This window comes from Capra hircus, chromosome 20 (assembly GCF_001704415.2).
Source record: "Capra hircus breed San Clemente chromosome 20, ASM170441v1, whole genome shotgun sequence".
Classification (NCBI taxonomy): domain Eukaryota; kingdom Metazoa; phylum Chordata; class Mammalia; order Artiodactyla; family Bovidae; genus Capra; species Capra hircus.
The window spans coordinates 41874045-41892357 of record NC_030827.1 but is presented as its reverse complement, the minus strand read 5'-3'; the positions used below and the strand labels follow the sequence as shown (position 1 = coordinate 41892357).

General features: G+C 40.2%; 1 protein-coding gene across 1 annotated transcript; it reads left to right on the top strand.

Annotated features, from left to right (window-relative positions):
- Positions 702 to 17725, top strand: LOC102186244 (Golgi phosphoprotein 3-like). The gene is made up of 3 exons (XM_018065475.1): positions 702 to 854; positions 2645 to 2724; positions 17185 to 17725. The coding sequence occupies exons 1-3, from the start codon at positions 702 to 704 to the stop codon at positions 17606 to 17608; spliced, it is 657 nt and encodes a 218-aa protein (XP_017920964.1). The 3' UTR covers positions 17609 to 17725.

The window sequence follows — 18313 nt, the reverse complement described above, 5'->3', positions numbered from 1 at the left end:
GAAAAAGAGTAGTTTATAATTACTATATCTTAGCTAGTAAGTTTGTTTTTCATAGGAGAGTAGATTGGCAATTCAGTATCTATGTTGTGTCTATACTAGTACTGAACAAGTAAGTAAATACATTGTACATGAGGGCCAGGATTCTTAGTCTCAGAGAAATGTTACAAGTAAGAATGGAGGAGGGCATGGCTGGAAGAAACCCTGGAATCAGAGGTATCAGCATTGAAATCATTATTTGTAATACATATCTAATATACACGTCATGTTCGACTCTTTGCGACCCCATGGACTGTAGCCTACCAGGCTCCATCCATGGGATTTTCCAGGCAAGAATGCTGGAGTGGGTTGCCATTTCCTTCTCCAGAGGATCTTCCCGACCCAGGGATCGAACCCGGGTCTCCCGCATTGCAGGCAGACGCTTTACCATCTGAGCCACCAGGGAAGCCCTATACACAAAGAACACACACCCATCCATACATTTAGATGAGTGTGTATTATGTGTGGGTTCGATCCTTGGGTCAGGAAGATCCCCTGGAGAAGGAAATGGAAACCCACTCCAATGTTCTTTACTGCAGAATTCCATGGACAGAGGAGCCTGGAGGGCTACAGTCCATGGGTTCTCAAAGACTTGGACACGAGCAACTAAAACACAACAATGTGTGGGTTAGCACACATACATATATCTCCTAGCTCCATCTGCTATGAAGGCCAAGAAGCAATGGTACTCTCATGACAATAAGCATACCTGCTACCTAGATCTTGGATTCAAAACACCATTCCTCAATGAAAGGAACAAGACCTTTGGAAAACACAAGATAAGCATGGAATGGCCTGTTGTACCAGAAAATAAGGAGGTACTTAAGGTACTTGAAAAAAAGATGGGAACATGTCAAAAAGACACAGGAACCAATGTGAAGAAGTTCCCAATGGACAAAGTTGGAACAGTTTGAGCAACAAAATTAAAAATAACAGTATTGGATTTGAGCTCAGAATAAAATAAATTTTTATGAATCCATACCAATATAAAAAAAGGAATTGAATACATACATGAATGGGGGAAACTATATCTCTTCTTACAAAAATGTTCTAATAGACATAGAAGAAATGAGAGAAATTAAAAAATTACCACCAGGCAGATACCACCATAATAAGTATTGCAGGCCTGGTCAATTTGATGGATATTAAAATCAGCTATGAGTGTTTGGGAAGAAATAAGATATTACATAGTGTCAAATTATTTCTCTAAGCTATTTGTCAATTACATAGGGAAAACACTAACTTTACTGTGGAGAAGCTCTGCAGACACCTTAGCTAAATGATCATCAGCAATAAATCACATAGAAATGAATGTCTCATTATGAATGAGAGGGACACAATATCACTTCTGGAAGTTCAGTTCAGTTCAGTTCAGTCACTCAGTCATGTCTGACTCTTTGCGACCCCATGGACTGCAGCACGCCAGGCCTCCCTGTCCATCACCAACTCCTGGAGCTTACTCAAACTCGTGTCCATTGAGTTGGTGATGCCATCCAAACATCTCGTCCTCTGTTGTCCCCTTCTCCCCCTGCCCTCAATCTTTCCCAGCATCAGGCTCTTTTCCAGTGAGTCAGTTCTTCGCATCAAGTAGCCAAAGTATTGGAGTTTCAGCTTCAGCATCAGTCCTTCCAGTGAATATTCAGGACTGATTTCCTTTAGGATGGACTAGCTGGATCTCTTTGCAGTCCAAAGGACTCTCAAGAGTCTTCTCCAATGCCACAGTTCAAAAGCATCAGTTCATTGGCACTCAGCTTTCTTTACAGTCCAACTTTCACATCCATACATGACTACTGGAAAAACCATAACTTTGGCTAGACAGACCTTTGTTGGCAAAGTAATGTCTCTGCTTTTTAATATGCTGTCTAGTTTGGTCATAGCTTTTCTTCGAAGGAGCAAGTGTCTTTTGATTTCATAGCTGCAGTCACCATCTGCAGTGATTTTGGAGCCCCCCAAAATAAAGTTTCTCTCTGTTGCCATTGTTTCCCCATCTATTTCCCATGAAGTGATGGGACCAGATGCCATGATCTTAGTTTCCTGAATGTTGAGTTTTAAGCCAGCTTTTTCACTCTCCTCTTTCAGTTTCATCAAGGGGCTTTTTAGTTCTTCTTCGCTTTCTGCCATAAGTGGAGTGTCATCTGCGTTATTGATATTTCTCCCAGCAATCTTGAAAATACAACACCTAATCTAATCACAAGAAAACATCAGACAAACCCAAGTTAAAAGACATTCTGCAAATTATCAAGGCCATGGAAGACAAGGAAAGGCTGAGAAACCATCACAGATTGCTTGAAACCAACGGGAGTGCAATTTGGATCCTGGATTGGATCCTGAAGCAGAAAAAGAACATTAGTGGGAAAATGAGTGAAATTTAAATAAAATCTGTGTTTGGTTAGCAGTATTTACCAGTGCCATTTTTCTGGTTTGGTATTAATAATTGTGTAATGGTTATGGAATTGTAAAAATTATGGGAAGCTGGGAGAAAAGCATATGTAAACCATTTGTGCTATTTTTACAACTTTCCTCCAAGTGGAAAATCATTTCCAAAGAATAAGCGAGTATAAAGAGCACTGTGCTCGACACTCTACTCCTTTGTAGTTGCCGCATTCAGCCCTGCCAGTGCTCTCGCATCTCCGTGCTCTACTTGATGGCACAAAATAGTACACGCTGGGGAGTTCTGCAGATGAGCCAGTATAGTTTCCATGGCATACTGCCCTCATTTCCCTACTCTCCAATCTCATATGAGTCAATTCACTTTAAAGAATTATAGCAGAATAGACTGTACTGACTCTGCTATTCCCTGAACTGTGTAGCTCACCAGACTCCTCAGTCCATGGAATTCTCCAGGCAAGAATACTGGAGTGGGTTGCCATCTCCTTCTCCAGGGGATCTTCCTGACCCAGCAAATGAACCCAGGTCTCCTGCATTCCAGACAGGTTCTTTACCATCTGAGCTACTAGGGAAGTCCCAGACTATACTGAAGTTGCATGTGAAATCTTTGATTACAGTGGAATCATGAAGCATAAGGGGGGGTGAAAATCAGTATTTAAAAATCAATACAAGCTTGCAATAGCCAAAACAATGTTTCTGATTTCAAAACTTATTATATACCTTCAGTTATCTAAACAGTGTGATACTGGCATAAGGACAGGCATATCGATCAAAGGAATAGATTAGAGAACCCCCAAATAAACGCAGTTGGACACGACTGAGCAACTTCACTTTCATTTTCAAATAAATCAAAGCACATCTAGTCAATTGATTTTTCAATAGGAGTGCCAAGACCATGGGGAAGGAACACACTTTTAACAAGTGATACTGAGAAAACTGAATGCTGCTGCTGCTGCTGTGTCGCTTCAGCCGTGTCTGACTCTGCGACCCTATAGACAGCAGCCCTGTCCCTGGGATTCTCCAGGCAAGAACACTGGAGCGGGTTGCCATTTCCTTCTCCAATGCATGAAAGTGAAAAGTGAAAGTGAAGTCACTCAGTCGTGTCCGACTCCTAGCGACCCGATGGACTGCAGCCCACCAGGCTCCTCCGTCCATGGGATTTTTCAGGCAAGAGTACTGGAGTGGGGTGCCATTGCCTTCTCCAGAGAAAACTGAATATTCATAGGCAAAAGAGTGAAGCAGGATCTTTACCTTATACCATATACAAAAACTAGCCCCAAATAGGTCAAAGGCATAAGCTTAAGAGCTGAAACCATAGAACTCTGAAATGAAAACATAGAGGAAAATCTCTTTTGGCTATGACACCAAAAGCATAGGCAACAAAGGGAAAGCAGAACTGGACTTCATTAGGATCAGAGACATTTGGGACTTCCCTGGTGGTCTAGTGGTTAAGACTCCAGGCTTCCAGTGCAGGGACAAGGGTTCAATCTCTGGTCAGGGAACTAAGATCCCACAAGCTGTGAGGCACAGGGGAAAAACAAACCAAAAACCCCAAATCAAAGGCATCTGTACACTAAAAAATATTAGCAAGAAAGTAAAAAGACAGCTTACAGAATAGGAGAAAATATTTGCAAAGCATCTATCTTATAAAAGATGTTAATCCAGAATATATAAATAACTCCAACAATGCAACAGAAAAAAAAAATAGCCAACCCTCAATTCAAAAATAGGAAAAGGTCTTGATAGACATTTCTCCAAAGAAGATATATAGCTAGAAAATAAGCACATGAAAAGATGCTCAACATCATTAATCATTAGGAAAATGCAAATGAAAACCACAATGAGATACCACTGTATGCCCATTAGGATGGCTATGATTCAAAAGATAAACAAACAAAAAAGGAAAATAACAAGTGTTGGCAAGGCTTTGGAGAAACTGGATTTTCCATGTATTGCTGTAAAAATGTAAAATGGTTCAGCCGCTGTAGAAAATAGTTTAGTAGTACCTCAGAAAGTTAAATATAGACTTATCTCATATGACCCACAATTTCACTCCAATCTATATACCCAAAAAAACTGAAAGTAGGGACTCAGACACTTGTACACGAATATTCATGCCAGCATTATTTACAGTAGTCAAAAGGTGGATACAACCCAAATGTCCATCAACAGGTGAATGCATAAACAAGATGTGGCATATACATACAATGGGATATTATTCAATCATAAAAAGGAATGAAATTCTGCTGCATGCTATGACACGGATGAACCTTGAAAACACTCTGCTAAGAGAAGTAAGCCAAACACAAAAGGACAACTATTGTGTGATTCTACTTATATGAGGTGCTTGGGACTGAACCTGGGTCTCCTGCACTGCAGGCAGATTCTTTACTATCTCAGCCACCAGGGAAGCCCATGGGGTACCTAGAAAAGTCAAATTCAGAGACAGCAAGTAGAACAGATTACCAGGGCCTGGGGGGAGGGGGCAATGTGAAGCTGTTGTTTAACGGGCATAGAGTTGCTGTTTAGGATGATTTTAAAAGTTCTGGAAATGGATAGTAGTGTTGGTCGTACAACATTGTGAATGCACTTAATGCATTCACAAAATGGCTAAAATGGAAAATTTTATGATACATATGTATTTTTCCTTTAAGCTTTATTGAGATATAATGCACATATAATAAATGGCACATATTTAAATTTTCAGTTTTTATATGATACATATATTTTAACACAAAAGCTCAATACTGTACATGAAATTCATATGATATTGTATGTCAAATATACTCAATTAAAAAAAATTAAATTACATCCCAAAAAACCCAATAAAGCATTTGATTTGAAATACGGACATATAATCATAGTAATTAACCATTAGAGACATTTAAAAATTTTGTTTACGTCCCCCAGAGTTTATATATTCTAGTTATCCAAAGAACATTTTGAGGAACTTACTAAGATAAAGAGGATCTCATAGATACAGTCTGCCTTATCAATAAGTATATATGTTCGTGTATGTATGTTGTGTTGTATGATGAGTAATAGAAAAAGAAGAGGGTGCTACCTCTTCATTTGGAGGAAGGATCATCCTTTTTGCTTGTCCTGGGGAAAAAGGAAATTGATATGACATGCTTTTGGGGATGCAGCAGATGATCAAGAAGAAAGGGGAAATCACGTGTTACCAACATCAAAAATGAAGGAAGGGCTATCACCACAGAGTCTATATACATTGAAAGGCAAATAAAGGAATGAAGTGCATAACTTTATGCCAATAAACTTGACAAAGTTGGTTAAAAGAAAGAGTTCTTTGAAAAAGACAACTTACCAAAGTAATACAAAAAGAAACAGAAATTTTGTGTAACTATTTTTAAAGTTGAATTGATGATCTTTGCCTTCCTGCAAAGAAAACTACAGGTCCAGATGGTTTTCTTCGGGAATTCTATCAAACATTTAAGGAAGAAATTATACTAATCTTACACAAACTCCTTTAGAAAATAGAAAGTGTTCCCAACTCATTTTATGAAGCCAAGATAACACTGCCAAAAACTTGACAGAAACGCTATAAGAAAATTGGAGACCAATCTCTTAAGTTGCAAAAATCTTCCTGGAAGATATTAGCAAGTCAAAGCAGCAACGATTAAGTAGGTGTATTCTAGGAATGCAAGGTGGCCTTAACATTTGAAAATCAATTGGTGTTATCTGACAACTTAATAGAAATAAGGAGAAAAACTGTAAGATCATACCAATAAATGCAAAGCTGCCTCATAAAATTCAGTAGTCATTATGATTTTAAGATTAAAAACCTCTTTGCAAAGTAGGACATAAAAGAGAAATTTTTGTTGAATTTAAGAGGCATCTAGGAAAAGTCTAAAGATGAAATCATACTTAAAGGTGACACATTAAATATTCTTCCCTCAAGATTATGACCAAAGTTAAGATGTTTACTCTCACCACTTTTTTATCAGTATTATACTGGAGGCCCTAGTCAACGTAAAACGGTAAGAAAAAGATATAAAAGTCATCCATATTACAAATGAAGAAATAAAATCATTACCATTGAAACAAGCATTATAATTCACAAAATACTTAGAAACAAATTTAACAAAAGATACGTAAAACCTCTGCAGTGAAAACTATAACACATTACTGCCAAGACTTGAGCTGCAATTTAATGACTGCCATCTATTAAAATGCTTTGTAAGGAGATTCTGTCCCAGGCATTTTAATGTTTTGAGGAAGTCTTCCTCAAGCTGGACAAAAAGCAATATCCCTGGAAAGATTCGCATTACTATTACTCAGTCCAACTAATTGTTGGTTAAAATTTTTATAACAGAATAAAAAAGTCTGCAATTAATATGTTTTTTCCTCTTCCCACCTGAATAATATTTATGTGCCCTTCTCACAGCACACTATACAAGGCATTCCAGGCGAAGCACTACTGGAAACCCAAACATTGTATCTTGTTGCTTTTCCTTCAGTGTTTCATTAGTATACCCTGCCTACATCATCCTCAACTCGCCATCATCCAGCAACTCTGGAAGCCACTCCAGGAGCAGCCCACTGAAACCTGGTGGGTGCAGAGCAGTCTCTCTAGCCCTTGCTGGAAAACGACCCATAAAAAGCAGGGTGCTCACCTGCTCCTGTAACAGAGGTGAGTACATGCAAAGAACCACAATCTACCTCTGGTTTCCATTTTTGAGTTTTTGTTAGCTTAATTCTGACCAGTCTTCAAACAAAACCATTTACCCTGTGAACAAACAAAAGAAACTGTACTTGAATACTTCGTGTAGTATTAAGCAATATTTGGACTTGTCTTTGTCAACTCAAAATTATTTAAAGTTAATTTAAGAACTTTTTATATTTAGTTTGGGTTTTCCTAGCTTTAGATTAGTAAAGCTAATTAGTAAAAAATTCACTGGGGGTGGGGCAGGGTGGTTTCTAAACGCTTGGTTTATATTATAGAAGTTAGCAAAAGGTTTTTTTCTATTCATCAATTCCAAGTTGTAAATAAGGGGAAAAGAACAGTTTAATTGAATGTCTTTACCATTCGATTGAAACATGAAAAGTAGCATATTTGCCCACAGAAACAAACAGACTCTGTGGTAGGTGGAATAATACCCCCATCCCAAAGAGGTGCTCATCATAATCCCCAAAACTTGTGAATATATGTGGCAAGGGAGAAGTAAAGTAGCAGATGGAATTGTTTGCTAATTAACTGATTTTGAGATGGGGCGATTAGCCTGGATTATTCAAAGAGGCCTGTGTAGTAACAAAGGTTCTTATAAGTGAAAGAGGAGAGGCAATGTCAGAGTGATTTACCAAGAGAAGGCTCAGCTAGACATTACTGACTGTGAGGACACCAGCAGCTAAGGAATTCAGACAGCCTCTGGGAGGTGAAAAGGTAAGAAAACAGATTCTTCTCTAGGATGTTAAAGAAATGCAGCCCTGCTGACCCCTTGATGTTAGCCATTGAGATCCATACACTTATGACCTATAGGATTATAAAATGATAAATTTGTGTTGCTTTAAAGCCCCTAAATTTGTGGAAATTTGTTACAGCTGCAATAGGAAGAAAGGAAATGAATACACTCTTCGCTATTGATTTACATTGTAATTGAGTAGTTTGAACACAAGGTGGCACTAGAGTACCAGATTTATCAAAGAGGTCCTCTCATTTTTGTGGTACTAAGGGCAATGATGCGAAGAGTTGACTCACTGGAAAAGACTCTGATTCTGGGAGGGATTGGGGGCAGGAGAAGAAGGGGACGACAGAGGATGAGATGGCTGGATGGCATCACCGACTCGATGGACGTGTTTGAGTGAACTCCGGGAGATGGTGACGGACAGGGATGCCTGGCGTGCTGCAGTTCATGGAGTCGCAAAGAGTCGGACACAACTGAGCAACTCAACTGAACTGAACTGAAGTGCAATGATGACTTTCCTGGTGGCTTGAACAATAAAGAATCTGCCTGAAATACAGGAGACCCTTGTTTGATCCCTGAGTCAGGAAGATCTCCTGGAGAAGGACATGGCAACCCACTCCAATATTCTCGCCTGAAGAATTCCAAGTCCATGGGGTCGCAATGAGTTGGACATAACTGAGAAATTAACACCCACAAAGGCAGTGACACAATTTTATTCTGATACAGGTTTTTAAATCATCTCGTCATATTTGCACCTAAGTCTTCTTCAGTATTGTTGGCAAGTCCCTTAAATTGGCCTTCATGATTTTTTTTTTCACTTAATGTGTAGTTGATTTACAACATTGTATTAATTTCAGGTGTACTGCAAAGTGATTTGGTCATATGTATGTATATATGTCGGAGAAGGCAATGGTACCCCACTCCAGTACTCTTGCCTGGAAAATCCCATGGACGGAGGAGCCTGGTAGGCTGCAGTCCATGGGGTCGCTAAGAGTCGGACACGACTGAGCGACTTCATTTTCACTTTTCACTTTCATGCATCGGAGAAGGAAATGGCAACCCACTCCAGTGTTCTTGCCTGGAGAATCCCAGGGATGGGGGAGCCTGGTAGACTTCCGTCTATGGGGTCGCACAGAGTCGGACACGACTGAAGCGACTTAGCAGCAGCAGCAGCAGCAGCATGTATGTATGCGGACTTCCCAGATGGCTCAGTGGTAAAGAATCCACCTGCCAAGCAACAGACATGGGTTTGATCCCTGGATTGGAAAGATCCCCTGGAGAAAGGCATGGCAACCCACTCCAGTGTTCTTGCCTGGAAATCCCATGGACAGAGGAGCCTGGTGGGCTACAGTCCATGGGGTCAAAAAGTTGCTAACACAAGTTAGCAACTAAACAGCAGCTGCTGTTTTTGATTAATTTTTAATTTGATTTCTGGTAATGATTTTTTTAAATCCAGAAGTATAAACTATAAATGAATTTAAGTGACTATAGTGTGTCACAAGTGTGAGGACTTTTTTGTTCTTGGTGCCTTGAACACTGACAGCAGCCCATAGCAGGTGCCCAATAGTTATTTGTTAAACGAAAGAATATCTCATGTCCAATTTGCATATATAAATTGTTTGTCAAGTCTTTTCTCACATTAACCTGAATCATCTGGAACTTGAAGAAAATCCTTTTGTCTGAGGATTTTAAATTTACCGCTATTCATAGAGTCCCCATTTATTCAAATACACTGACCAGGCATTCTTCGTGTGAGAAATGGAACAGCCACGGCTTGTTCTATGGAGCCTGCCCTGCCCTCCACCCAGGTGGATCCAGTTCTAACGAAACACTTCAGGTGCCTCGCCTCCTTTCAGGGTGTGTGGGTGACTTTAGGGGAGTGCAGGGTCTGGGTACAGGCTTCCCGGATGGCTCAGCAGCACAGAATCTGCCTGCAATGCAGGAGATGCAAGAGATGTGGGTTCAAGCCCTGGGTAGGAAAGATCCCCTGGAGAAGGAAATGCAAGCCACTCCAGTATTCTTGCCTGGGGAATCCCATGGACAGAAGAGCCTGGCGGGTTACAGTCCAAGGATAGCAAAGAGTCAGACACGACTGAAGCGCCTGAGTATGCACGTGGGTAACTGCGGACCACAGGCAGACCACTTTGGGAGGCAGGTTTTCCAGGGAGCCTGTTTCTCTGCACTTGGTGGCCCTGAATGCTTTGTGTTGGCTGCTCCTTCTGCCCCAGGGCATTGGGTCTCTCCCTTGGCTTGTCCAGTTCTCCAAGTCAAAGAGAGAAAGTGTCCTTTTTTGGAGAGTTGCTTCCAGTACACTCTGTCCCCAGACACCCTGTAAATTCTGATTCCTCTCTATGCTTGTAGAACTTTGTTCCTCTCACCCTTTTCATCTTGTTTTATGGTCAGTTGTATAAAGTGGCACTGGCTTGTAACTTCCCTGTGGAAAGATCATATTTTATTCTTTTTTTTTGTATCCTCAACCCCCAGCCGATACTAGGAACAAAGTAAATGTTTCCGAAAGGTGGGGAGGCGGAAGACTGTCTCATCACTGGACTCACGCTGGAGATGAGCAAAATAACTGCTGCTGATTTCTTAGTATTTTTACTAATTAATATGTTAAAATTAATTTTTATTGGCCTCTAGTTGATTTACAATGTTGTGTTAGTTTCTGCTTCATAGCAAAGTGAACCAGGTATATATATACATATATCCACTACGTTTTAGATTCTTTTCCCATATAGTCCATTACAGAGCACTGAGTAGAGTTTCCTGTGCTATACAATAGGTCCTTATTAGTTATCTATTTAAGGATTCCTTAATATTTAAGTATGGGTGTGTGAACTTATGTTTAACCCAGAAGAAAGAAATAGTCAGGATTACATTCATCATTTGAGTATAATTTCCATTTACAAAATCTTAAGATAATAAATATCGTGATGGTTTTCCTCTTTTAAAAAGATAAGGAATTTGAATGCAGATTGTAATGTTTTTCTTCAAAGAGGAATGATTTGCCATTCTTTAATCTGATAAAGCTCTTTATACTTCAAATACAGGCTCAGGCTTTAAATATTAATAACTTCAGAAAGCAGGAATCAAATCCTCAACTTTTCATGAATTAATTATCACAATTTTAAAACTCTAATTTTATAAAGCAAATCAGAAAGTGCAAAATGGCTTTTCCAAGTAGGGTATTCTTTTTGGTATAATTCATATGATCAAATATAATTTTATGTATATTAAATTGAGTATTAACACCATAACTGAAAGTTTCCTGTTTCTTGTTATTGAATAATTTTAACTATAAATATCATTTTTAATCAACTTTCATTTTTATCAAAGTGCTGTTTGCATAGTATAAAAGCTCAAATATTGCTGAAAGTAACTTTTATAAAACAGCAGTCTCTTTTCTTTACCTTTCTATCCCAATCATCCGCCAAGTAATCAATTTCAACTTTTTAAGCTATTTTCTCTAATTTTACTTTCTTGTTTCATTTTTTAAATTGTTTATTTATTTTGGGTTGCGCGGGGGGTTCATGGGTCACGGCTTCTCACTGCGGCGGCTGCTCTTGTTGCAGAGCACAGGCTGCAGGCATGCGGGCTTCAGCAGCTGCAGCGAATAGGCTCAGTAGTTGTGACTCCTGGGTTTAAGAGTGTGGGCTCAGTAGTTGCGGTGCATGGGCTTAGTTGCTCCTTGGCATGTGGAATATTCCCAGAGCAGAGATTGAAACCGAGTCCCCTACTTTAGCAGGCAGATTCTTATCTACTGCACCACCAGAGAAGTTCTCTTATTTCTAAATAATATGTATATACTATTACATATATACATATAATATACATATAATATATATGTATACATATAATATACATATATACATATAATAATATGTATTTCCTTGATTATTTGAATAGACTCACCTATTGATCGTCCTTGATGGCTCAGATGGTAAAAGCGTCTGCCTACAAAGCTGGAGACTTGGGTTCAATCCCTGGGTCGGGAAGATCTCCTGGAGAAGGAAATGGCAACCCATTCCAGTACCCTTGCCTGGAAAATCCAATGGACGGAGAAGCCTGGTAGGCTACAATCCATGGGGTCGCAAAGAGCTGGACACGACTGAGCGACTTCACTTACTCACTCATTGATTTCCTATTATGGATGACAAGGCTTTCAGCTTATTTATAGCCCCTCCTTCTTTTCCACCATCTTCTCAATAAAATTATGTCTTAAATATCTGTTAAGTTGATGTTCAGTGTTTTCATAATTTTGACTACATATGTATAGCATGTAGTGTATTTTTGCCTCAAGTAGCATGAAAATATATCCTTTCTTATATAACTTGTTTTTTTCCTGTAATTAGTAATTGCCTCATTTAAAGACATTTTCTTTTTTTTTTTTTTTCTACTTTCATCAGTTGCATACTGGATTTTTTTTTTTTTAGTTTTTTATTTTTTAAATTTTAAAATCTTTAATTCTTACATGCGTTCCCAAACATGAACCCCCTTCCCACCTTCCTCCCCATAACATCTCTCTGGGTTATCCCCATGCACCAGCCCCAAGCATGCTGTATCCTGCGTCAGACATAGACTGGCGATTCAATTCTTACATGATAGTATTTTCTTAATTTTCTTTGAATACCTGACTAAATATTCCCACATCCTCAATAGCCCTGTAAAATGTCTGTCATTGGATTTTAAATAACTATTAAACATTTTAAATAACTATTTAAACATGTTAAACAACTGAAGAACTACATCCCAGGCCCTCAGCCCCTTTCAGTCCAAGATAGTCCTTGTGTCTCCACCCTCCTGTTACAATCTGGATGCCTCCAACATGGGCCTGTTGCTCTTCTGTTTTGTTGGAATTTCCATTCACCATCACCCTGCAGATTCCGTCTGCCTCTCTCAGATCTTGTTTCCTCAATCTCTTGTGTCCCGGTGTCCTCCTTCTAAAGTGAGTCCTTTCATGTGAGTGTGTTGTGTGTATAATGTACGTACTTAGTCGCTCAGTCATGTCTGAAGCTTTACAACCTTATAGACATAGCCTGCCAGCCTCCTCTGTCCATGGGGATTCTCTAGGCAAAAATACTGGAATGGGTTGCCATGCCCTCCTTCAGGTGATTTTCCCAACCCAGGGATCAAATCCAGGTCTCTGGCATTGCAGGCAGATTCTTTATGGTCTGAAACATCCACAAACAGCTTCCTAAGAAAGCTGGTTGGAAAGGACATGTCTGGAGGTCCTCCCTGTCTAAACTGTCTCTTTGCTACCCTCTCACTTGATGGAGAGTAAAATTTTCCCTTGGAAATGTGAAGATCTAGCTTCATTATCTTCTTCCTTCCATTTGAGAAATATGATGCCATTCTTGGTTTTTGTTTGTTTAAGTTTTGGCTGCAACACAGAGCATGCAGGACCTTAGTTCCCTGACCACAGATGGAACCCTCGCCCCCTGAAGTGGAAGCACAGAGTCTTAACTGCTGGACCACCAGGGAAGTCCCAGTTTGATGGCATTCTTACTCACACTTTTCTGCTCATTACCACCTCCCCCAATCTCCACCTCCACCCTCAACAGGGCTTTTAGAATCTTCTGGTTTTCACTAGTGTTTGAAATTTTTATGATGATGAGTCTTTTGTTTTTTTTTAATTTTTCAATGGTTTTTAATTTGTTTTTTGTCTTCTATTCAGTGGGCTCAAATACTCAAAGGACCTTTTATAAAAAAAAAGGGGGGGGCTCATATTCTTCAGCTTTGGAAAATTCTCTTATTTTATTAACACTTTTCATCATTCTTTTCTGTTCTCTCTTTCTGGAGCTCCTATTATTTAGTTGTGGTGCCTCCTGGATTGGTCAACTAATTTCTTAAGTTTTTCTCTCTTACTGTCCAATTATTTGCCACTTTGCCCTAAGTTTTGGATTCCCTAGCTACATCCTCTGCTTTTCTAATAGATTTTACATTTGAGCCATCCAATTTTTATTTTCCTAGTAATTTTGTTGTTGTCATTCTCTAAATATTATTCTTGTCAAAATTACCATTTTGTTCCTGTCTTATGAATGCAGTATTTTCCCTTATTTCTCTGAAAACTGTAATGCCCCCCCCCAACCCCGCCCCATTTTTGTTCTTCCTCCATAGTTTCAGTGTCCTTTTTCTTTTTTTACTATACAGGTTTATCAGAGGTGTAATTTGTATGCCATAAAATTCACCCACTGTGTCTAATTCACTGATGTTTAGCATATTTCTTGAGTCAGTCAACCATCACTTCAATCTAATTTCAGAACATTTCGATCACCCCACAAAGATCTCTGTGCCTGCTTGCATCTCCATTCCTAACCCTAGTCTCAGTCAACCAGTACTCTGGCTTCTGTCTCCATACTTTTCCCTTTTCTAGGCCTTCCATACAAATAGAACCACAGTGTATGCCCTTCTGTGTCCGCTTTTTCATGTTATGTGCTGTGTTTGAAGGCCATCTTGCTGCAGCATCAGGAGTTCATTCCTCTTTCTTGTTGCAGACGGATCACATTTTGTTTGGACAATCAGCAGTTGACTAGACATTTGGGTTGTTTCCACTTTGGAAGAATTAGAAACATCTTTTTGTCATTTTAATATTTGATTTTGAACTCTTCATTTTACATTAGAGGATTTTTTTCCCCCAAATGTATGACATTCTCTAGCAGTCTGCTCATACTTAGAAAGGAAGGCCAAAAAAGTTACTTGGAAGCTGTATGTGTACATGGTGTGGGGTGGTAAAGGGCTTTGTTGTAATTCTTTGGGGAAATCCTCATATCAGTGGTTTTCATCCTTTTCTCTTGGGCTGGTGGAATTTTCCAGAAAAGGCTCTGCCAATGTCTTGGCTGGAGGGTATAATTCTAGCTTCCACTATTCTGAGAGTTGAAAGGAGGGAGAAGGCTGAGATGTCCCAAATTCTAGGACATAGGTCTTACTTGATCCCTCTATTATCAGTGGGAGATTCCTGCCTCTTTCAAATTGTGCCTTGTGTCCCTGAGTCCAGAGACCCTCTGTTTTAGTATCTTTTACTGGGGCAGCTCCCAGAGTAAAGGAGGAGATCTGGAGATGCTTTTTAAATAGACTTTCAAATAGTCTATTTTTAGCCCTACCATTATCTGCACCCCCCCATTCCCACAGCGATCTGGTGCCAGTTTCTGAGCCTCCAGGGTTCTGCTGTATAAAGCAAGCTACCTCCCAGCTTCACCCACTGCAAGTTTAGGATTAACTTTCTTGGACCTGCTAATCCATCTACCACTTTCCCATCTTCTTTGCAGTACCCAGCATTTTACTGCTATTGTGTTCTTTCCTGCTTTCATTATGGGTTTGTGCTTCTATAAAAATCCTTTTACTCTCATTTTCATAGCATTTTCATTGGGAAGAGAGTATTTATTCAACCAGCCATCTTAAATGAGAATCACAATTTAATTCTTTAATGAAAAATGCAACTTCCAATTCCAAATAATTTATGAAAATACCTCACCCTCTAGGAAGTGCTGCACAAGCTTCCACTCCTTAACTGTGCGCTGCACACAGCAACTTCTGTCCAACAGCACAGAGCAGGAAGGAATGGTGAGGGAGGAAGGGCTTTATAGTGTAGACACCTGATGAACCCTCCCACAGCAAGGTGATCAGGTCTACATCCACAGTGATGAGTCATGCAGATAGTATGTACCCTTCGTGGTCCCACTCCCCTAGACCTGTAACCTCAGTCTAATCATGAGAACACCAGACAAATCCCAATGAAGGGACAATCTACAAAGTATCTGACCACTACTTCTCAAGGGGCTTCCCCAGTGGCTCAGAGGTAAAGAATCAGCCTGCAATGCAGGAGCTGCAAGAGTCGAAGGTTTGATCCCTGGATCGAAAAGATCCCCTGGAGGAGGGCATGGCAACCCACCATAGTGTTCTTGCCTGGAGAATCCCATGGACAGAGAAGCCTGGTGGGCTATGATCTGTGGGGTCATAAAAAGTTGGACTGACATGATTGAGCATGCATGCACTACTTTTCAAAACTGTCAAAGTCATCAAAAGCACGGGAAGACTGGAGAACTGTCATTACTAGGCGGAACCTAAGAAAATAGGACAAATAAAGGTAATATAGTAACTTGGGTAGGATCCTGGAACAACAACAACACAAAAAGAGCATCAGGCAAAATCCAAGGAAATCTAAATAGCGTACGGACTTTGTGTGTGTTAGTCAATCCGTCTTGTCTGACTCTGAGACTCCACGGACTGTAGCCCACCAGGCTCTTCTGTCCATAGAATTCTCCAAGCAGAAATACTGGAGTGGGTTGCCATTTCCTTCTCCAGAGGATCTTCCTGAACCAGGGATCAAACCTGGGTGTCCTGCATTGCAGGTGGATTCTTTACCATCTGAGCCACCAGAGAACCCACTTTAGGTAATATAGAAAAAAGTAGAAAGTGTTAGTTGCTCAATATTTATGTAGCAATGCTCATTAATTGTGACAAATGTACTAACTATATTAATAGGGAAACAGCAGCAAGACATATGGAAATTCTTTACTATCTTTGCAACGTTTCTATAGATGTTAAAAGTATTCCTTTAAAAAATTTATTAAATTTATTAGGGGACTTCCCTGGTGGTCCATTGGTTAAGAATCTGCCTTCCAATGAAGGGGACATGGGTTTAATCCCTGGTTGGGGAAATAAGATCCCACACACTATGAGGCAACTAAGCCTTCATGCTACAACTACTGAGCCTGCATGGCACAACTATAGAGAAGCCAGAGCATTGCACTGGAGAAGCCCATGGGCCACAGTGAAGACACACAACAGCCGAAATTCTTTTAAATTAAAAATAAATGAATCTCTCATTTATACTTTAAGTATTTGTTGACACCTTTATGCTGACAGAACGGTACCAGAAATTATCATTTTACAATTTGACTCATATCGACTGAAAGTACTAGCAATCTGTTCCAATTCATGTATTCGAATACTTCATTCATTCTCTTTTTCAAATATTTCTTGAGCAAGTACTGTGTTCCAGGAAATAAACCTGGTGCCAAGCCACAGAGATTTAATAAAATATGATTCCTATCCCACAAGAAATTTGCTTTCTGGAAACACAGACTGTCCTAGAACACTTCTTATCTTCCTCTTCTCTGAAAGCAAACCAGCTACAATGAGCACATTTTGCTATCTATCCCTATGGCAACCCACTCTAGCATTCTTGCTGGGATAATCCCATGGACAGAGGAGCCTGGTGGGCTGCAGTCCACGGGCTCATGAAGAATCGGACACGACTGAGCACACGCACGCCTTACAAGTACAAAGAAAATAATAGCTGAAATTCTTCTCTAGCTTTTGAACTCTTTTGTTTAAGTGAGACATGGAATCCATTAAAATTGCATTATCAGTTAAGAAACGTGTGGGAACGATTAGCTAAAAACCTGGTGAAAAAGGGCCTACTGACAACGGAGAAACAGAGCTTCCTCCTCTTTGACATGACGACGCACCCCCTCACCAACAACAGCATTAAGCAGCGCCTCATCAAGAAGGTGCAGGAAGCCGTTCTCGACAAGTGGGTGAACGACCCTCACCTCATGGACAAGCGCCTGCTGGCCCTCCTCTACTTGGCCCATGCCTCGGACGTCCTGGAGAACGCGTTCGCGCCCCTGCTGGATGAGCAGCACGACGTAGCCACCAGGCGGATGCGGCAGCTCCTGGACTTGGACCCGGAGGTGAAGTGTCTGAAGGCTGGGACCAACGAGGTGCCGTGGGCGGTGGTGGCCGCCTTCACCAAGTGACCCTGCCCCGAACCACGCATCACCCTGCTCTCACGGGAACCAGTCCTTTTTCTTCTATGGACTTCTGGGTTTCTGCAGTTTGTACTTCCACACTGTAACTGGCTTTTGTTTCCTGAAATGGGGAGGTGGCTTTTCCTGTTGTGGGTGTGTGCATGCAAGAAGCTGCCGGTATGAGAGACCTTTCCGTTAGGTTTAGAAAACAGAAAGTTTGACTGCCTTTTGGCATTTCGTTCCTTCTTGAGTTCTAGAGAGTTGCCATTCTTACTGTAACAAGTTTTGGATTTTTGTTGTGTTTACTTTCAAACTGCCTCCAATTTTTTGTTGTTGCTTTTGGATTTTGGTGGGTTTTCTTGCAAATTTTTAAAAATTAAAGTATAGCCGGTTTACAGTGATGTGTTAGTTTCAGGTGTATAGCAAAGTGATTCAGTTGTGCATATCCATCTATTATTTTCAGATTCTTTTTCCTTACACATTATTACAAAATGTTAAGTATAGTTCCCGGTGCTATACAGTAGGTCCTGGTTGATTGTTTTGTATACAGTAACATGGGAAATAGATGAGGAAACAGTGGAAACAGTGTCAGACTTTATTTTTTTGAACTCCAAAATCACTGCAGATGGTGACTGCAGCCAAGAAATTAAAAGATGCTTACTCCTTGGAAGAAAAGTTATGACCAACCTAGATAGCATATTCAAAAGCAGAGAC

Coding starts and splice junctions, on each gene's coding strand:
- LOC102186244 (XM_018065475.1), top strand. CDS start 702: ATGAAGGCCAAGAAGCAATGGTACTCTCATGACAATAAGCATACCTGC. Junction 855..2,644: donor TTGTACCAGAAAATAAGGAG/GTACTTAAGGTA, acceptor TGCCGCATTCAG/CCCTGCCAGTGCTCTCGCAT. Junction 2,725..17,184: donor GGAGTTCTGCAGATGAGCCA/GTATAGTTTCCA, acceptor CTTTTGTTTAAG/TGAGACATGGAATCCATTAA.